The sequence below is a fragment of the Bos taurus genome, chromosome 18 (genome assembly GCF_002263795.3).
Source record: "Bos taurus isolate L1 Dominette 01449 registration number 42190680 breed Hereford chromosome 18, ARS-UCD2.0, whole genome shotgun sequence".
Lineage (NCBI taxonomy): Eukaryota > Metazoa > Chordata > Mammalia > Artiodactyla > Bovidae > Bos > Bos taurus.
In genome coordinates, this window is record NC_037345.1 from 62,254,615 (window position 1) to 62,274,159 (window position 19,545).

Consider the following 19,545-nt stretch of genomic DNA (forward strand, 5'->3'; position numbering starts at 1 on the left):
ACCCAGTCCTTCAGCCCTGGCCGTTTCTGTGCCCATGTTCCTCTCAATAGCCCAGCAGCTCCCCTGTGTGTCTAGCCCTAAAGTGGATCTGGGGCCCTGGAGATGAACCAGACATTCACAAGAACCTCCAATTAGATGGGGAAGTCAGACATTCACACAGACATTCACAACACAGGGCAGTATGTGCCACATTAGAGGCAGTATGGGGCATATGGGAGCACAGAGAAACCAACTAGCTGACAGCCCGGAGGGTCTGAGAAGGCTTCCCAGAGGTGATTTCTGTGTTGAGACCCAGAGGGACTCAGTTAACTGAGAGCAGAGAGAATGACATTCTACCTCAAAGGAAGAGCACGTGCTGAGGCTTGGAGTCCAGATCCTGAGGGATATTTGGAGAACAAACTCAGCTTTCACAATAGCTGGGATATAGCATAAAGGTATACTGTGCTATAGGCTTCCCAGTGGCGCCAGTGTTAAAGAACCTGTCTGCCAATACAGTAGACATAAGAGACATGGGTTTGATACCTGGGTTGGGAAGATCCCCTGGAGGAGGGCACAGCAACCCACTCCAGTATTCTTGCCTGGAGAATCCCGTGGATGGAGGAGCCTGATGGGCTACAGTCCATGGGGTTACAAAGAGTCGGACACCATTGAAGCGACTTAGCACACATGCATATATTCTGTGTTTGAGGGTGAAGCTTCTAAAGAGCTCAGTGGTACCCACATAATGAAGGGAACTGGGAGCCACAGAAGTTTTGAGCGAGAGAGGGACAAGATCACATGGGCTTTAAGATGAATCCCCTGGAACCCACTGGAGGACAGATCTGGGACAAGGAGACAAAGGAGGAGGTTGTAGGGCAGTCCGGAGAGGTTGATGCAAACATGAGTAGGAAGAGGACATTGGCGCGGAAAGCTACAGGTCCAGGTATCTGAACACTATACCTCTGAATGCAGAGCGGAATGAGGCTCTCCTGGGAGCCAGAGAGTCCTAGGTTTCCAACCCAGAGTAACCGGCTCTGTGACCTTGAAAAATTTACTGTCTCTGAGCCTCGAGGTCGTAGTCCATAACTAGTGTTTCCTCTCCTCCCTTTTCAACAAATAGCTGTTATAATTATCACCAGTAAGGGATGCCCTTTAGGGTCCTGGTGTTCAGTCTCCAGCCCTCTCTCCTAAAGCCGGTAGCTCCAAACCCCGTCAGCATCAGAATCACTTTGGGTGCTTGATGAAATGCAAGTCCTGGATCTTGCACCAGACTTACTGAGTCAGAATCTCTGAAGTGAAGGCATTCTACCACACTACCACTACTACTATTCACATTGCATTTAGAAAATCAGTGACTAGAAGTCTTCGGACTTCGTTGTGCTAGTTTAGAATGGCAAACATGCGCTAGATGTGCCATTTTCCCTCCATGTTTTTCCGTCCAAGATCACTAATCAACGTGGCAATTTGGACCATCACCCCAATACATCCGTTAACGTGGGAACTAAAATCTGCGTCCATCCTGTAGGCAGCGAGACGCTGTCAGCGCTTGTTCTTTTAGTCTAGGCATGACAAACACACTGCCTGTGCGTCACCGCATGTGTGCTACCGGTAGCAGACATCACTAATCAAACACTGACCAGCATACCACCTTGTGTGTTGCCATGGCGCGTCGCCGCCCGTGGCAGACATCACTAGTCAAACACCGACTCTGCTTAGCTTGCAAACGTTCAGGTTTAGCCAGAGGGTTCTGTGAGTCTGTCTCCCTTGGCTTCGGGGCCTGGAGGACACCACTGTCAGGCGAGGAGTTCACCTGCCCTTGCCCCTGGCTCCCTAAGGTGCAGCCAGAAGTGGAAGAGCTGGAGCCGACGCCCTCGGGGCCAGGGCAGCAGGTGGCTGAGAAGAATGAACTAGGACGACTGCAGTACTCACTGGACTATGATTTCCAGACTGGTCAGGTGGGTGTGGAGACGGAGGGAGACGGAGGGAGGGCGCCGGGAGTTCTAGTCCCTTATTGGAGGAGGTTCCAGAAGGGAAGCTGAGACTAGGGTCCTCTCATCACTGTCCAGCTGCTGGTGGGCATCGTGCAAGCTGAGGGACTGGCAGCCTTGGACATAGGTGGCTCCTCTGATCCCTACGTGCGGGTCTACCTGCTGCCAGACAAACGGAGGCGGCACGAGACCAGGGTGCATCGGCAGACGCTGAACCCTCACTTTGGGGAGACTTTTGCCTTCAAGGTGAGCTCGTGGCCTCAGGGCTCCGTGCCCGGCAGCCCGTCCCCAGTCTAGAACATTGGCGCCCCAGTCCCTTCAGCTTTTACTGGTGGCAGCTACCACCAGCTCTGTGGACTATTCCACTGGACCCTGTGCTGTCCCTTCGAGAGCAGTGCTGGCCCCTGGACTGCTCCGCTGGCCCTTGGGCTGTCCGATTTGGGCTCCATGGACACCCCCGACTCTTCCTTTGGCCCCTCACTGCCCACACTCACCGCTTTCCACGTGGATGTGTTGCGCCTCACTTTGTGCTTTCTTTGCTCCCGCCCCTCACCCAGGTCCCCTACGTGGAGCTGGGGGGCCGGATCCTGGTCATGGCGGTGTACGACTTCGACCGCTTCTCCCGCAACGACGCCATCGGGGAGGTGCGAGTCCCCATGAGCTCCGTGGACTTGGGGCGGCCAGTGCTGGCCTGGCGCGAGCTGCAGGCGGCGCCTCGCGAGGAGGTGAGCGCTCGTGGCCACGCCCCCCCGGCTGGGCCCTCCCACCCCAGGCCCGGGCCAATCAGAGCACAGGCGTCCGGGTGGGGGCGGGGCTCGTTCCGGACCGTACCATTCCGAGCCGAGGGGGCGGGAAGGAAGGTAGCAGAGGGGCTGCGGGCGGATCCCGGGCTCCGGGGACCGGTTCCTCTTTCCCTCTCAGCAGGAGAAACTAGGAGACATCTGCTTCTCCCTCCGCTATGTCCCCACGGCCGGGAAGCTCACCGTCATCGTCCTGGAGGCCAAAAACCTGAAGAAGATGGACGTGGGGGGACTGTCAGGTGTGCGGGAAGCCGCAAACGACGGCGGTGTTGGGCGGAGCCGGGTCGCAGACTTAGGCTCCCGCAGTTTCTGGGTCCCCGGTCTCACCGGGGGGAGGAAGGTCCAGGCCGCCGTGGACGATTTAGATTCGATTTGGGCACAGAGAGAGGGGGGCCTGAGGGGTCCGTGGGCTGTCTCTATCTTGAAGAAGAGCCTCGGGCATTCTTCCTGGACTTAGCAGAGTGAGGGGAGCTGTAAGATTCCTCCTCCCTCCCCCCAGATCCGTATGTCAAGGTCCACCTGCTGCAGGGCGGCAAAAAGGTGCGGAAGAAGAAAACCACCATCAAGAAGAACACTCTGAACCCCTATTACAACGAGGCCTTCAGCTTTGAAGTGCCCTGTGACCAGGTCCAGGTGAGGGCACACCTACCCACCGCCCCTGCCAGAGCAGCCTTTCCCCTGAGTCCCAGGCCCTTAGAAACCCCCGTTGCTAAGGGAGGAGAGCCTCCTTAGCAACCCCTGGGAGCCAAGTCTTGGGGGTCTAATTGTGTTCTCAGTCTCAGTTTCCCCCATGAGGACCAGGAAGCCCCGCCCACCCAAGCAAGACGGGATGCCCAGCGCCCGTAGGAGTTCTGGATACTGAGAAAAAGAGACCCGCAACCCTAAGGCCAGGCCCACCCACCCATTTAACAGTCTTGAAGATGTGCCCCCATTAGGACCCTGCACCCTAAGGAGCCTCTGAGCAACAGAGGTCCTGAGGGTTTATCTGCTTTAAAACCTGGTGGCAGGAAGACTCCAGGGCACTCCTGTAAGCATCCAGCAGGGCCCTCACACCCTCCCTCTCCCAGCTCCAGAGGAAGCCTTAGCCCAGGCACCTATGGAGGCTCCCCAGAACTCAGGGAGGGGGTCTCCTTAGCAATGATAACTGAGTCCCTCCGTGTGCGTTGTTACCCCACTTTCTGTCTCCTCTTCCTCCCCTGCCCAACCCAGAAGGTGCAGGTGGAGCTGACTGTGCTGGACTACGACAAGCTGGGCAAGAACGAGGCCATCGGGAGGGTGGCTGTAGGGGCAGCGGCCGGGGGGGCTGGCCTGCGGCACTGGGCAGACATGCTGGCCAACCCCCGGCGGCCCATCGCCCAGTGGCACTCGCTGCGGCCCCCTGACCGAGTGAGGCCGCCGCCAGCACCCTGATGCCCACCCTCAAGCCCCTGACCCCAGGCCCCTGCCCAAAGCCACGCCCATGCCCACCTTTAAGGCCAACACTCCCCACTCTACCCGTTCCTGCCTTCTCCCCCACCATTATGCCAATCATGATAACTTGCCAACTCCCCCGATACAGCACATACCCAGAAGCCCCAGGGGCCCCTGGGAAAAGGGAGGCAATCTGGCCTCCCCCGATCCCAGGGTCCCGCCCTCTGCTTTGACAATCAGTGATCCCAGCCTACTATCCCCGTGGCTCCCAGTGCCCCTTTCCTGCACAGGATCACCCACTCCTGTCCCCAGTCTGATTCCTGCACCACTCCTGGGACCAAATAAATACTCAGCAACTTTGCTGGCCTGGACCGAATCTCCTTGATGGGGGTGCACAGGGGTGGGGGCTGGGAACCCAAGAGGGGCCCTCCAGGGGCGGGATCACACAAGGGCGAGGACAGGGCTGCCCATCCTGGAAATACACACAGAAACTCACCCACCCACTCACCACCCCTTCATCCATCCACCCTGTCACCAACCCACTCTCCCATTCACTTCTTCATCGGTTCATTCACTCAGCCCTCAAAGCTTGTTTCCTCATCTGAAAAAATCGTGATAATGGTAATACCTACCGCATGTTTGCTCTGAGGAGTCAGTGAGAATTCATTTAGTTATTCAGGAATTTATCTGCTCCCTTGCCCATGATTTATGTAGATTTTCATACCCATGTTTCCCTCCCTTTTTTCCCCCTTCCTTTCATCATCTAGGGTGCAGTTTCAATCTCTGGTCAGGGAACTAAGATCTCAGAAGGCATGTGTCATCAGTCAGTCAGTTCAGTTGCTCAGTCGTGTCCGACTCTTTGTGACCCCAAGGACTGCAGCATGCCAGGCGTCCCTGTCCATCACCAACTCCCGGAGGCTACTCAAACTTATGTCCATCGAGTCAGTGATGCCATCCAACCATCTCATCCTCTGTCTTCCCCTTCTTCTCCCGCCTCCAATCTTTCCCAGCATCAGGGTCTTTCCCAATGAGTCAGTTCTTCACATACGGTGGCCAAAATGCGCCCCCCCCCCAAAAAAAAATGAGACACAGCCAAGAGCCAGATCACTGGGATTGTATGTACCTGCAGTGAGGACCCTCAGGAGGTTTTAGAGGGAAGTGGCCTGCTTGGTCTACTTTTAAGGAGTCTCTGGCTCCTCTGTGGAGGAAGTGTTTTGGAGAGTGGTGGTGATGAGGATGAAAGGCAGTAAGCCTCGCTGGAGAAAGTCAGCATCTGGGGCTCCAGTGGGCTGAGGGACTAGAACCCCGGAGGGACTCAATCATCATTTCCTTCCCAGCGCCCAGGACTGTCCTCACCAGGCAGACAGACCCCCATTCAGTCCACCACTCGTCTGCTGACTTCATGTTACCATTCCCACTTTACAGAGAGGGAAATGGAGGCATGGAAAGGGTGACTGACTTGTCTAAATTCATGCACCTGGGTGAGGAGAGGAGGCAGAGAGCTAGCGCTCCGTGGGTGCTGTTCCCTGAGCTGAGTGGTGGGGATGATCTAGAGACGTGTCTCACTTGAGTCCCTGACCTTGTGGGAGTCAACTCATTGCATAGAATTGCAAGGGGGATTCTCAACCACTGGGCCACCAGGGAAGCCCTTACTGCAATTTTTAAAGAAAAATCCAAACTAATGCAAAAAAGAAATCCAAGACGGAAAAATATTAAAAAATTAATGGCAGGATCTGACCCTTCACTTGGGTCTCTCTGCACTAGTCTAATCCTGATCCTGTTGTAATAAAGCTTTATTTACAAAAGTAGATAGCCTGTGGTCATAGCTTGCCAATTTCATGTCTTAAACGACTGCATTAAAATAGCATTTTCTTCCTACAGGTACAATAGTTGTAACTAACCTTGAGACCATTGATAATAGTAAAATAAACTAGGAAGTGGTGAATTTTGAGTATGCTTACTTTTATTTAATGTATTTTACTGAATTTAAATTTTAGTAATTAATTTAGTAAAACTAATTTTTAGTAATGATTGTGTGTAACAACCAGGTCACAAAGTTCCCTAAAATTTAGCAACCAGGGGCCAGTGCTAGCTGGTCCCAGCACTTGGCTGTGTTTCCACCTGGTAAGAAAAGTCCTGTGTGGTAGAGCCAGGGTGAGAGCGAAAATGGGGACACAGAAGTGTACAGTTTGAGGTCTGCTGCTGCTGCTGCTAAGTCGCTTCAGTCGTGTCCGACTCTGTGCGACCCCAAAGACAGCAGCCCACCAGGCTCCCCCGTCCCTTGGATTCTCAAGGCAAGAACACTGGAGTGGGTTGCCATTTCATTCTCCAATGCATGAAAGTGAAGAGTGAAAGTGAAGTCGCTCAGTCGCGTCCGACTCTTAGCGACCCCATGGACTGCAGCCTACCAGGCTCCTCTGTCCGTGGGATTTTCCAGGTAAAAGTACTGGAGTGGGGTGCCATTGCCTTCTCCGAGTTTGAGGTCTAGTTCACCTCATTTTAACTTGGGTTTATGAAGATTCGGTTCCGTTCTGTCTAAATGTTGGATCGGTCCAGGCCTTCTACTTCAATAAATTTGGACCGCCCCAGGCTCCGTCCCAGCCTCTCCTGGCCCCGCCCCTTCGCCAGCTCTGTTGTCATGACGACCGCGTCCTCAAGCCCTCAAGCCCACAAGCCCACAAGTCCGGGTGGTCGTCCGTCAGCGCTTCCATTGGCCAAAAGTTCGCATCCGGCAGGTCTCGCTCACTCTCATTGGCCAGTTGATCGCGGCGGTGCCAACCCGCACACTCCCAATGGCCGAATAGTTGAAAAGGGCGGGGACTATGGGCAGCAGTTGAGGAGGGCCCTTCGGACCTTAGCGCAGCCCCGAGCGGGGAGGGAGGGGGTGTCTCGGGTTATTTGGAAAGATAAAGGTGAGGCGGGTGTGGAAGGGGCGAGAAGTCGGGGCAGGTGCGAGGGGAACGGGTGGGCAACGGAGACTCGATGTTTGGGGATTCCCAGGTTGTCCGGACCGCACGGCGATGACTACACCGGCAGGCTCGGGCACGGGCTTTGGCTCTGTGTCCTGGTGGGGCCTGTCCCCGGCAGTGGACCTGCAGGCTGAGAGTGAGCCCCCCGCTCAGGATCACAAATCTTGCGACGCAGCCGCTGCCTTCACAGCCTGGCAGACAGCGCGCTAACGTTCTCGGGGGCTCCAAGGGCGCCCTCCGCCCAGTGGGCAGCCTAGATGCCTCTGTGGACTCCAAGTTCCGGAACGCTTAGAGGCACAGCTCCGGTTGAAACCGAGGCCAGGGGTCCAAGTCCTGCTGAGGGTGGCTGCAGGGGACGCTCTCCAGGCCGCAAACTCCAGCCTGCTATCATCTTATCAGGTCCTCCTGTGGATCCAGATTCGCAGGCCGAAACAGAGCATGAGACCCCCGAGCTAAATGTCCTGCTGTTGGGTTCAGTGGATGGGCGGCACCTGCTACGGACCTTGGCCCGGGCAGCTCTCTGGCCTCGAAGGAGGTTCCATGTGAGCTGGGATTATGGGGTCTTGGAAGGAGGAGGATGAAGATGAGAGCCCAGTTTCCTGAGTCCTTGAGGGAGGAGGGAGCTGGGGACCCAGACTCCTAGGTCCTGGGGAAGGATGGGGCTGGAGTTGGGGGCTCCTGGGTTGAAGTGGGGAAGTGTCTAAAGATGGGGCCTCCTGAGTAGTGACGGAGAGGAGGGTTCTGAGTGCCCACGTTTCTGTGATTGAAAGAGCGGGACTGGTGCACGAGCCTCCGGGGTCCTGTGGGAGGAGGGGGCTGAGGTTTCCCACTCCTGGGTCTGTTGGGAGCCAGGGACCCAGATCTCAGAATTGTTCTTCCCTGCCCGTCCTTTTAGTTTTATGTGCTGGAGAATAATCTGGAAGCTGTAGCCCGACACATACTGATCTTCAGCCTAGCCCTGGAGGATCCTGAGAAGATGGGGCTGCAAGGTCAGCAAAGATCCAGGCCATCTGGCCCCCAGCCCCTTCCCCCTTCCTGCAGGAGTTCTAGCATTTCAATGGTGAAATTAAGCACGATGCACATTGTTTCCTATTCCATCACTTGCTCACTCACTTGGTAGCCCTGTCAGCTTCAGCTCTTCCTACCTTTGAAATGGGGCTAAAAAGAATGCTTCCGAGAATCATTCAGAGAATTCCAGGAGATAATCCACATAAAACTCTCAGAACTGTGCGTAACACAGTGTAAGCATTCAAAACCTCCTGATGAGGGAGAAGCCCAAAAGAGATCCAGGGACTTCCTGAGAGGTCATGAGTCCCCCGGATGTGGGGACCATTTGGCTGAGCTGAACTCTGTCCTGCCTAAAGCCTCCCTCAGGCCTGAGTCTCCCCTAGTGAGAGGTATGAACCCCAGGGAATCTGCCTGGAGGAGGCATCCTTGGAAGTGAGACTATAACAAGGAAAGGAGGAGGAGGATTTGGGTGGGAAATTGACTTGTTTTCCAGTAACAAAAACTTCAGCTTGGTGCCTAGAGCCAATTGTTCCCCCCTAGACTCAGGCAGGCTGTGTTCAAATTCTGACTCTGCTTGCTGTGTGACCTTGGGCTAGTGTCTATCCCTTTCTGGGCTTCTGTTTCTACATTTATAAAATGAAGATCCTAAAAGTTCTTCTGCCATAGAATTCTTAATAAGGGTTTAATGAAAAAAAAAAATGCATGGCTCCTGGCTTATGATATAGACTCCACACATATTAGCGATTATTGTTACCATGATTAAGGATGGTAGGTGTCATTAACAGCCCAGGGCTTTCAGAAGACATTGCACAGATTTCTTAATGCACCTTGTAAAGGCTCTTAAACTAGAACTTATCTAACCAAACTAAAAGTATATCGTTCTCTCTTATAAGGTTCTTAAACAACTAAAATGAAACTATATGTTGATATCGATATATATTGTGTATACAACTAAAGGTAAATAGTTCTGTCTTAGTCGCTCTGCTGCTGCTGCTGCTGCTGCTGCTGCTAAGTTGCTTCAGTCGTGTCCGACTCTGTGCGACCCCATAGATGGCAGCCCACCAGGTTCCCCCGTCCCTGGGATTCTCCAGGCAAGAACACTGGAGTGGGTTGCCATTTCCTTCTCCAATGCATGAAAGTGAAAAGTGAAAGTGAAGTCGCTCAGTCGTGTCTGACTCTTAGCGACCCCACTGGACTGTAGCTCACCAGGCTCCTCCGTCCGTGGGATTTTCCAGGCTAGAGTACAGTACTGGAGTGGGGTGCCATTGCCTTCTCCAGTCTTAGTCGTGTCCAACTCTTTGCAACCCTGTGGACTGTAGCCTGCCAGGCTCCTGTGTCTATGGGATTTCCCAAGCAGGAATATTGGACGGGGTTGCCATTCCCTTCTCCAGGGGATCTTCCTGATCCAGGGATCGAACCTTGGTCTCCTGTATTAGCAGGCAGATTCTTTCCTGCTGAGCCACCGGGGAAGCCCTAGTTCTGTCTTACAGGATTCTGCTAACACACATAAATCTTCATCTCCATCTCTATATAACCTTTCCTTTTTTTTTTTTTTTAATCTTTCCTTTTGTAAGTCAAGAGAAACTTAAGCAGGAAATTCAGGATTGGGGTTACCTGCGGGGCGGGGGGTTGGTAGGAATAGGCGAGGAGACCCAGGTGAGGTGTAAATTACTCTTCATGTTTTAGCTTTTGGGATGGGTGGGGGACTTGCCTGGGTCCGCCATGTTCATTACACGACTATGGAAGAATACCATCTCTATAAAGTGGCGTCGCCGTCACGGATCTCACGTGTGGACTCACCCCTCGGCTCCCTCCATTATTTTCTCCCTACTCCCGGCAGAGAGGAGCGAGACCTTCCTGGAGGTGTGGGGGAACGCGCTGCTGCGCCCCCCGGTGGCCGCCTTCGTGCGCGCCCAGGCCGGCCGCCTGGCTCACCTGGTGCCGGAACCTGACCGCCTGGCGGAGCAGCTGCCTTGGCTCAGCCTGGGCGCCCTCAAGGTGCCTCTGCGCGGCCTCCGACAGTCCCCGCCCGGGACCCGGGTGGCGGCCGGGCCGTCCAACAGGGTCTGCGTGGATGGAGCGGCCTGAGGGCTCCCGGGCTCCCACCGGGTCATATGGCCCAGGGGGTGGCCTCTGCTCTCAGAGCCTCGGTCCCTTCAGCGGAGAGCCGCGAGAATCGTTTCCCACGCCCCGCGGGGGAAGGGAGGGTCGGGGGGAGACGCCACGGTCCCTGCAGCCCCCTCTCCCTCGTTCTCCCCCACACCGGCCTGGCCGCGCAGTTCCGCGAACGCGACGCCCTGGAGGCCGTGTTCCGTTTCTGGGCCGGAGGGGAGAAGGGGCCGGAGGCTTTCCCCATGAGCCGCCTGTGGGACTCGAGGCTGCGCCAGTACCTGGGCTCCCGGTACGACGCCCGGCACGGCGTCAGCGACTGGGACCTGCATATGAAGCTGCACGACCGCGGGGTGAGGACTGGGGGGCGGGGCTGGGGTCCCGGGTCCTGGAGGTGGAGGAGGCGGGACTGGGGTCCCCTGTCCTGGGGGTGGGGGAGGAAGGGCTGGGGTCCCCTGTCCTAGGGGTGGAGGAGGCGGGACTGGGGTCCCCTGTCCTGGGGGTGGGGGAGGAAGGGCTGGGGTCCCCTGTCCTAGGGGTGGAGGAGGAAGGGCTGGGGTCCCGGTCCTGGGGGTGGAGGAAGCGAGGCTAGGGTCTCGGGTCCTGGGGGTGGAGAAGGCGGGGCTGGGGCCTGTAAGTTTCACAGAGGCCTCTTTCCTCGCTCCCCGCTCCCTCCAGGCCCGAGTCATCCACACCCGCGAGTTCAGGCGCTGGAGGGACACGGGCGTCGCCTTTGAACTCAGAGACTCCAGCGCCTATCACGTGCCCAACCGGACCCTGGCGTCCGGTCGCCTCCTGAGCCACGTGCGTGCTCCCTGGCTGCTGCTGATTCTAGAGGCTGGGGAGCCCCACAATCCGAGTTCCCCAACATTATCCTCTCTCCCTGCTTTCCCAGCGCGGGGAGCGCGTGGCAGCGCGCGGGTATTGGGGGGACATCGCCACGGGGCCCTTCGTGGCCTTCGGCATCGAAGCGGACGACGAGACCCTCCTGAGGACCAGCAACGGGCAGCCGGTCAAGGTTTGAGGCTGGAGGTGCTGGGGCCCGAGAGGGTACGCAAGGCCCCGCCCTGCCGCCCGGGCCCCGCCCCCGCCTTCAGGGCCCCACCCCCGACGCCTGGGCCCCGCCCCTGCAGCCCAGGCCCCGCCCCCGCCCCTGCAGCCCGGGGCCTTGCAGCCCGGGGCCTTGCAGCCCGGGGCCTTGCAGCCCGGGGCCTTGCAGCCCGGGGCCTTGCAGCCCGGGGCCCCGCCCCTCGCTACGTCCACGTGACAGCCCCACCCCTCTACTTCCCAGGCCCAGTCTGGAAATCTAAGTGCGTCCGCCAGATGCCTTCTCTGGGGGTGGGGGCGTGGGAAGGGGAGCGTTCTTTAGGCATCTCCAGTGCCACCGCGGCCCCGCGGTCCTAGCTCAGCGTCTGGCCACGCCCCTTCTACCCCCAAAGACCGCATGCGAGATCACCGAGCACAATGTGGCGGAGCTCTTCCGAGAGATGGCCGCGTGGGGGCACCCGAGAGCCGCCGAGGGGGACCCGGAGCAGGTGCAGGGCGGCGCGGAGGGAAGCTCGGAGCCCGGTAAGCCGCGGACCGGGGCTGTTCCCTTGAGGTGGCAAGCGGGGCTGGGGCGCTCACATCTGGGGGAGAGCGGGACCCGGACCCTCGTCCCAGGCTTCAGGCTCCGGGTATTTGAAGTCCAAGCATGGATCGGTTCGGTGTCTAAAGCCTGGACAAGTGACCTCCCCTTCCCGACATCCGGTCTGTTTTTCACTCTTCTCTTTGAATTTCTCTCCCTTTTCCAACTCTTGACACCATTCATACCATTCTGAATTCCAGTAGCAGAATTAGCAGAATTATGATCCCACGTGCAGATATTCAAGAGGCTGAGAACATTTTAACGAGCTTCTAGGTTTCAGATTATACCGTTGGAGAATCCCCCGACCCCAAATCTGGTCGTGCCTCCGTCTACCCATTACCTAGGTTGGCCCTCCCGGGTGAATTAATGACTTGTGTGGCTATGGGTCACCCACTCTCTTTTCTCCTCGTGAATCTCAGTTGCCTAGTCTGTAAAATGGGTTTCTGCCTGCCAGGCCAGTCTTCCCAGAAGTTTCCAGGGATCTACCCAAGAGAAAGGATGACAAAAGGCCTGAAGACGGACGAGGAGAGTCATCTCCAAGCTTCGAGTGTCTGCCTAACCCTGCCAGTCTTCCCTTCCCCAGCAGCCCCTGCCCCGGAGCCCTTCACTGTCCACTTCCTGTCCCTCGATTCTGCCCACACCCTCCACCACAAGAGCTGCTACATGGGACAGTTCCAGCTCCTCTACGTGGCCTGTGGGTAAGAGGACCTGGGAGGCGCCCAGGTCTTCCTCACCCAACCCCTCCTCCCTCAGACCCAGGAATCCAGGCCCCCAGACCCTCCTCTATCAGTGTCCAGGTCCCCAGCCTCCCTTCTTCACTCAGAACCTCCAAGTCCGAGCCTCAGCCTTCCCCTTTTCTCTCCGCAGGATGGTCCATCTTCTCAGCGCAGAGCTGGGGGCCTGCGTGGCCCCCGGAGGACGCCTGATTGTCGAATTAGCCCAGTGAGCCAGCAGAGGGCAGGGCGGGCAACTTTCAGGCCGGGGGCGGAAAGCGGGGCCCCCTAACCCGCCGCTTCCTGGTTCCAGGTTCCTAGTGGACCTGCGGCAGGAGCAGCTGCAGGCGTTCTCCAGCCGGGTCGGGGAGCTAGCACAAGCGGCTGGATTCGCCCCACAGTTGGGGGGCAAGCCCTCGGACACCTTCGCGCGCTTCTACAAGGCAGGGGACTCAGCTCCGGGCCATGAGGACCCAGCTGTGGAATCTGGGACTCCGCCCCCTGAAGTCCTGGCCCCGCCCCTTGAGGCAACCGACCCGCCCTCTGAGGACAGGACCCAGCCCCTTGAATCGGGGAACCCACCCTCTGAACCCCTCAAACTGACCTCAGAGTCTCAGGCTTCACTCTTGGAGGCTTCAGTTCCGCCCACAGGGAGTCAGGCCCCCAAATCAGAGAATCAGACTGTTCCTCCAGAAACCAAATACCCCATCCCCGACATCTAACCTCCGGTCATAGAATGAGAACACGCCTCTAGAATACTCAGTCACACTCTCAGCAGTCTCACTCGGTGCCAGAGGTGTCGCTAGCATTTCGGATTCCATTCCTGGGATTCTATATTTATTCCTAGAATTCTAGACTGTTCTCTTGAGTTCTGTCTTTCACGCCCAGACTCTGAAAACAGCCTGGAGATCTGGCCTTGGGGCTCTGCTCAGGCCCTCTGCGTGGTCCCCTTGACTCCAGGCGTCCCATTCCTGACTGGGGGCTGGGGGTGTCGCCTCTCACAGGCTGGTCTACCCTCAGGTGGTCCAAGTAAAGAGAACCAAGAACTCTTCTCCAGGTGTCTGTGTCTTTCCTGTCTGTCTCCAAGAATAGGAGAGGGAGGGGATGTGGGGGGTGAGCAAGAGGTGAATTTTTATGTGCTACCTGCTGAAGCATATTAAAAAGCAGAGACATTACTTTGACAACAAAGGTCCGTCAAGTTAAGGCTATGGTTTTTCCAGTAGTCATGTATGGATGTGAGAGTTGAACTATAAAGAAAGCTGAGTGCTGAAGAATTGATGCTTTTGAACTGTGGTGTTGGAGAAGACTCTTGAGAGTCCCTTGGACTGCAAGGAGATCCAACCAGTCCATCCTAAAGGAAATCAGTCCTGAATATTCTTTGAAAGGATTGATGTTGAAGCTGAAAATCCAATACTTTGGCCACATGATGCTAAGAGCTGACTCATTTGAAAAGATCCTGATGCTGTGAAAGATTGAAGGTGGGAGGAGAAGGGGACGACAGAGGATGAGATGGTTGGATGGCATCACCAACTCAATGGGCATGAGTTGTGTAAACTCCGGGAGTTGGTGATGGACTGGTGTGCTGCAGTCCATGGGGTCGCAGAGTCGGACACGACTGAATGAATGAACTGCTGAAAGCCTGGGCACACCCCACACGTGTATCCTCAAGTAAATCAGCAAACTTTACTGATTGGGTAACAGGTTTGGGGCACTGAAACTGAGCATAACACGGTGAAGAAGTTCCAGTCCTCAAGGAGACTGCAATTTAGTGAAGGGGCAGGGCCTAGACTCCTGGGTCTGAGGGAGAAGGGGTGGGGGGTCTGGACCCCCAGGTCTGAGGGAGAAGGGGCGGGGGACCTGGATCCCCAGGTCTGAGGGAGGAGGGGCTGGGGGCCTGAACCCCTGGGTCTGAGGGAGAAGGGGCTGGATTCCCAGGCCGCCAAGGTGAAGGGGTGATCCAGCTGGAGCATGGCCCGCCCCACCCCTCACGCGCCCCGTTATCTCGAATCCTGGGCAGGGAGAGGAGGGGGCAGCAGTATATTTAGTCTCCGTCCTCGCCCTTTATCTCAGTGTCCTCAGTGAGGTTGGAGCAGACCGGACGAGACAAGTCCCAGGGGCCTTCAAGGTCACTCCGGACGCTCCCTCCCTGACCGTCCAAGAGCTCCTTGCCCCCAGGGTTCTGCCTCCCTCAGCTCCTGGCCTGAGACCCAGCATGGCGGACCGGTGAGTGAGGACTGGTAACCTGGGCTCCTGAGGCCGGAGGCGGGTGGGGGGTTATCTCCCGGGTCCCTGTGAGGGGTGAGAGTTGTGAGCCTGGACTCCGGTCTGAGAAGGGAGGTAAGGACAGGAAACCCGGGTGTCCGAATGAGGTGAGAGTTTGGGACTCCAAACCCTAGGAGCCGAGAATGGGGAGCTGGTAGGCCGGATCTGTGGTCAGAAGGGCCTATGGGGTCCCTTGGGACACAGACTAGACAGGACCCAGGCCCACCAGTAACCCCCTTTCCTGGTTTCTCTCCCTCCAGGAGCGGCGGCAGTACGGTGAGAGCGGGCGTGGGCTGGCCCCGCGTGCCCGGGGAGGGGACTGCGGGAAGGGCTCTGGGGAGAGAGACTGCAGCCCTGGAAGATGGCACGGAGACGGGTTGCGGGGGGGTTCCCGTGGTCACTCAGCTCCGTTCCCCCAACCCCAGGCAGGGGACACGGTCCCCGCGCCCCCTCCTGTCCGACGCCGCTCGTCTGCCAACTACCGCGCCTACGCTACGGAGCCGCACGCCAAGGTGAGGTCGGGGGCCAGCGAGGGCGCGGGGCCGGTCGGGGGGGCTCGCAGGGTCTGGATTGAGGTTCTTAGGGCACCGGCGTCCTGGGGAGGCGGGGCGGAGCCAGGGCCCTCACGGGACTTCGGTTGTGGGCGGAGCCCAAGAGGAGGAAGGCTTTCATGGGACGGGCTTAGCAGAGGGCCGGCGTCTGATTGGTGCGAGCTTGCCTATGGGCGGAGTCCCGCCGTCTCTGGACCAGAGATCGCTTAGAGACGGTGGGCGGAGCCTATCTACAGGCCCCAGATTGGTGGATGGGGATGAGGGGCGTGGCTTCCCGCGGGCTGGAGTTGGAGAGAGACCTGACTTGAGGGGGCGGGGCTCTGATGCTCCTCCCGCCGTCCTCCTTCGAATCTTCCTCCCTCATCCTTCCTTGCTGTCTTACCCCGGCAGAAAAAGTCTAAGATCTCCGCCTCAAGGAAACTGCAGCTGAAGGTGCGGATGAGCCCGGGGGAAGGCTAGGTGTCTTCAGGGGGCGGGTCTTGGATGTTGGGGTGGGGCTTCGGGTGAGCGACTGGGCGGGACCTGAAAAGTTTGGCGGGAAGGTGGCCCTGCCAGGGAGGTCTGGGGCCTGGGAATGATGGACATCAAGCTGGAGGGGGCAGGTCTCTGGAAGCCGGCCTGGGATTAGAGGGCAGGGTCCGATGAGGGTGACTACCCCGCAGCGTCCTCATCCCAATACTGGGCCGCGGTTCCCGGCACCCCCTCCCTAGACCCTGATGCTGCAGATTGCAAAGCAGGAACTGGAGCGGGAGGCTGAGGAGCGGCGAGGAGAGAAGGGGCGCGCTCTGAGCACACGGTGCCAGCCTCTGGAGTTGGCCGGGCTGGGCTTCGCGGAGCTCCAGGTACTGGTTCTAACCAGGGACTCCGTCCCAGCCTGGGCTCCCAGGTTCCTAGTGTCCGATCTTGCGTCCCTTGGGACTCAGGGGTATACTTACCGATGCCCCCACTCTTCCCAGGACGTTCGTGTCCAATTTGCCAATCCTCACCCTTAGGAGTTCAGAAATGTGGCCTGCAGCTGCCTACAACCTCAAAACCCAGAGACTGGTTCCTCCAGCCCAACTCCAGTCCAGATTCTCAGAACCTCTGACTCTAAAGTTCCCCAGGGTCTGGCTTCAATCTACTCCTCCAGGTCCCCAACCCCTCCTCCCTCAGACCCAGGAGTCCAAACCCCTGGGTTTTCTCCTCACTACACACACCGCATTCCTCCACCAGGACTTGTGCCGACAGCTCCACGCTCGTGTGGACAAGGTGGATGAGGAGAGATACGACGTGGAGGCGAAAGTCACTAAGAACATCACTGAGGTGGGAGGCACTGGGCCGCCTGTGTCCCTTCGGGGTAGGGTGGGATGCCTCAGGCTCTGGTCTCAGCCTGGCCCCTTGCAGCTGCTTACAGCTGCAGACACCAGGAAACGCAGGACAACTCTGTGAACCTGGCAGGGAGGGGCCAGAAGGATGAGCACAATAGGTCAGCTGCTAAGTCGCTTCAGTCATGTCCGACTCTGTGTGACCCCATAGACGGCAGCCCACCAGGCTCCCCCATCCCTGGGATTCTCCAGACAAGAACACTGGAGTGGGTTGCCATTTCCTTCTCCAATGCATGAAAGTGAAAAGTGAAAAGTGAAAGTGAAGGGTCAGGGATGAGCACAAAAGCCAGGAGGGGACAAAGTAGGAAATATGTTTGTGAACATTTGTGGCTGGAGCCTCAAGTGTTGGTAAGTCAGCTCAAGTGTGGGCCAGGGACCTGTGAGATGAGTGTAGCTGGACTGGGATGTGTCGGTGGTTTTCCGAGATGAGGCTGAGGCAAATTGGGGATCCAATTACAGGATGGGGAGCTTGGATTTCATCCTGAAGGTAGTAGAGGCCTGAACTAGGGAGAGCCTGGCTAGGGATAGGAGAGAAGTGTAGGGTGGAGAAGTGAGGCAAGGAGGAAGAGGAGGGGGGTCTCCATCTCCCTTTATGGCTTTGCCCAGATTGCAGATCTGAACCAGAAGATCTTTGACCTTCGGGGCAAGTTTAAGCGGCCCACTCTGCGTAGAGTGCGGATCTCTGCAGATGCCATGATGCAGGCACTGCTGGGTGCCAGGGCTAAGGAGACCTTAGACCTGAGGGCCCACCTCAAGCAGGTGAAGAAGGAGGACACGGAGAAGGTGAGTGTGGCTCGGTCCAGGAAAGGGGGTGCTTAGGGGAGGAGGTGAAAGTGAAGTCGCTCAGTCGTGTCCAACTCTTTGCGACCCCATGGACTGTAGCCCACCAGGCTCCTCTGTCCATGGGATTTTCCAGGCAAGAATACTGGAGTGGGTTGCCATTTCCTTCTCCAGGAGATCTTCCTGACCCAGGGATTGAACCTGGGTCTCCTGCATTATAGGCAGACACTACCATCTGAGCCACCAGGGAAGTCCCAGGGGAGGAGGTAGTGGGCAGCAATCCTAGGACCCAGCCTGAGGGTGAAGGGTCCTCCGCAGGAAGTCTAGGAGGGGTACAGGAAATGCAAGAGTAAGACAGGATGTAGAAGAGAAAGACAGGAAGTGCATTAGAGAGAATGGAAGTGACAAGGAATCAGGAAGTGCATGAGGGAGACAGGAAGTATATGAGTGAGAGAGCAAGTGCAGGAGGGAGACAGGAAGTGCAGGAGGGAGACAGGAAATCCAAGGGGAGATAGGAAGTGCAGGAGGGTGACAGGAAGTGCAGGAGGGAGACAGGAAGTACAGGAGGGAGACAGGAAGTGGGGCATATTGGAAAAGATTGTCTGAGGGGATAAGACGTATTCCAGAACTAGACCCTGCAATGGGCATCTGGAACAAGTGACCCAGCAGGCAGGAGGGCAAGTGGAGGCTACCAGGAAGACACACTAACCTCTGACCCCCCCCCCACCAGGAAAACCGAGAGGTGGGAGACTGGCGCAAGAACATTGACGCGTTGAGTGGAATGGAAGGCCGCAAGAAGAAGTTTGAGGGCTGAGCTGACTGCCCTCTGCCTTGACCCTGGCCTCGAGGATGACCCCGAGGAATAAAGCTTCTCTCTGAGTTGAGGGTGGCTGTCTATCTACTCCTGGGGGCAGGGCGGGCGGTTAGGTGTGGGAGAGGCTGGAGAACTCGGGGTAGGAGCGGCACAAAAGCACAGCAGGAGCAGAGTTGAGTATCCACGTGCGAGGACACAGAGGTGCCGAGACCAAGGAGACCAAGGCCCGGAGACATACCCGGAGGCACAGACAGACGGAGTCAGCGGCACGGCCAGAGAGAGGCAGGCAGAGACCCAAAGGCACAGGAAGAAGTGCACAGAAAGAGGGAACAGAAAGACAGATGTACACAGTGAGACAGTGATGGGCTTACCTTGGAAGAGAGAAATAAGGACGCGCAGAGAGAGACACAAAGAGACCACACACACACACACACAAGAGCTAGGAAGCTAAAGACAGACACACAGCTAAAGACACAAGGGGTTTCCCCGCTGGTCCAGTGGCTAACACGCTGTGCCCTCAATGAAGAGCACCCAGGTTCAATCCCTGGCCAGGGGACTAGATCCCACATGCCACAACTAAGACTCAGGGCAGTCATATAAATAAATAAGTGTTAAAAGAAGAAGACAGGAACTGAGTCACAGACAAGCACAGGGAGACCTGGGGACACAGACACCCACAGACAGACACTACGAGAGGCTGGAGTGCAGAGACACCCAGAGAAACGCAGAGAGAAGAACCGGCAGACAGAGTGAAGAATTCAGAGACAAAGAGGTGTGGAGAGAGGCGGAAGAGAGCCCCAGAGTCAACCCCCAAGAAACGGGGAGACAGAGGCACTGAGAAGCCCAGAGGAGTGAAGAACCCCTAGAGTTCAAGGGGAGACAGAGGCACTGAGAAGCCCAGAGGAGTGAAGAACCCCTAGAGTTCAAGGTCGCGGCTCCCCTGGGAAAGGGGAGGGGGATACCAAAAAAGATCAGTGTCAGATGGAGATGGGGGGGTGAGGTCCCGCAGAGTCTGACACCGCCCTCCCCCACCCCCTCACACACCTGCTGCCCTGTTTTAGTGCCTGTTGTCACCAGAGTGGAATCCCGGTGGCAGACAAAGGGGTGGGGGTGGGGAGGGGGGACAGAAAGACGGACGGAGACAGAGGTGGGGAGAAGCTGAGACGGACCC

The 19,545-nt window shown here is 57.2% G+C and overlaps 3 protein-coding genes and 1 long non-coding RNA gene across 11 annotated transcripts in view; 3 read left to right on the forward strand and 1 right to left on the reverse strand.

Annotated features, from left to right (window-relative positions):
* Positions 1–2,551, reverse strand: part of LOC132342882 (uncharacterized) — a 25,645-nt gene extending 23,094 nt beyond the window's left edge. Inside the window, exon 1 of one of the 2 annotated variants that reach the window (XR_009491459.1) lies at positions 2,462–2,551. This is a non-coding gene — a long non-coding RNA (uncharacterized lncRNA). The remainder of the gene's footprint in view (positions 1–2,461) is intronic. The other variant, XR_009491461.1, reaches the window with a different exon arrangement.
* Positions 1–4,537, forward strand: part of SYT5 (synaptotagmin 5) — a 6,717-nt gene extending 2,180 nt beyond the window's left edge. The window contains exons 4-9 of one of the 2 annotated variants that reach the window (XM_005219706.5): positions 1,815–1,934; positions 2,046–2,213; positions 2,525–2,692; positions 2,892–3,006; positions 3,267–3,400; positions 3,977–4,537. In XM_005219706.5, coding sequence (XP_005219763.1) covers positions 1,815–1,934; positions 2,046–2,213; positions 2,525–2,692; positions 2,892–3,006; positions 3,267–3,400; positions 3,977–4,177 — 906 coding nt within the window. In that variant the 3' untranslated portion in view covers positions 4,178–4,537. 2 annotated transcript variants of the gene reach the window in all.
* Positions 4,538–6,755: 2,218 nt separating this feature from the next.
* DNAAF3 (dynein axonemal assembly factor 3) lies at positions 6,756–13,654 on the forward strand. Of its 6 annotated transcripts, XM_005219685.5 has the most exons (12): positions 6,962–7,089; positions 7,178–7,282; positions 7,546–7,688; positions 8,042–8,135; positions 9,995–10,152; positions 10,434–10,616; positions 10,942–11,067; positions 11,159–11,281; positions 11,703–11,832; positions 12,345–12,588; positions 12,758–12,832; positions 12,917–13,654. In XM_005219685.5, exons 2-12 carry the CDS (start codon positions 7,198–7,200, stop codon positions 13,323–13,325), a joined length of 1,770 nt encoding a protein of 589 aa, XP_005219742.4. In that variant the 5' UTR covers positions 6,962–7,089; positions 7,178–7,197; the 3' UTR covers positions 13,326–13,654. The 6 variants fall into 6 exon arrangements, with proteins under 6 accessions (XP_059733613.1, XP_059733616.1, XP_059733615.1 ...); XM_059877630.1 differs by lacking the exons at positions 6,962–7,089; positions 7,178–7,282 and adding an exon at positions 6,756–6,912; XM_059877633.1 differs by lacking the exons at positions 6,962–7,089; positions 7,178–7,282 and adding an exon at positions 6,757–6,912 and having other exon boundaries at positions 12,477–12,588.
* A 1,012-nt stretch (positions 13,655–14,666) lies between these two features.
* On the forward strand, positions 14,667–18,444 carry TNNI3 (troponin I3, cardiac type). Its single transcript, NM_001040517.1, has 8 exons — positions 14,667–14,826; positions 15,126–15,141; positions 15,291–15,377; positions 15,807–15,848; positions 16,127–16,258; positions 16,629–16,718; positions 17,387–17,563; positions 18,291–18,444. The coding sequence occupies exons 1-8, from the start codon at positions 14,816–14,818 to the stop codon at positions 18,372–18,374; spliced, it is 639 nt and encodes a 212-aa protein (NP_001035607.1). The 5' UTR covers positions 14,667–14,815; the 3' UTR covers positions 18,375–18,444.
* Positions 18,445–19,545: the final 1,101 nt, after the last annotated feature.

What these genes read in the sequence shown, in the direction of transcription:
- DNAAF3 (XM_059877631.1), top strand. Translation starts at nt 7,404, where the DNA reads ATGCCTCTGTGGACTCCAAGTTCCGGAACGCTTAGAGGCACAGCTCCG. An exon ending in TGAGAAGATGGGGCTGCAAG is followed by an intron (nt 8,136 to 9,994) that starts GTCAGCAAAGAT and finishes TACTCCCGGCAG; the next exon opens with AGAGGAGCGAGACCTTCCTG. An exon ending in GGAGGGAAGCTCGGAGCCCG is followed by an intron (nt 11,833 to 12,344) that starts GTAAGCCGCGGA and finishes TCTGCCTGCCAG; the next exon opens with GCCAGTCTTCCCAGAAGTTT.
- TNNI3 (NM_001040517.1), top strand. An exon ending in TGGGCTTCGCGGAGCTCCAG is followed by an intron (nt 16,259 to 16,628) that starts GTACTGGTTCTA and finishes TTCCTCCACCAG; the next exon opens with GACTTGTGCCGACAGCTCCA. An exon ending in AGAAGGAGGACACGGAGAAG is followed by an intron (nt 17,564 to 18,290) that starts GTGAGTGTGGCT and finishes CCCCCCCACCAG; the next exon opens with GAAAACCGAGAGGTGGGAGA.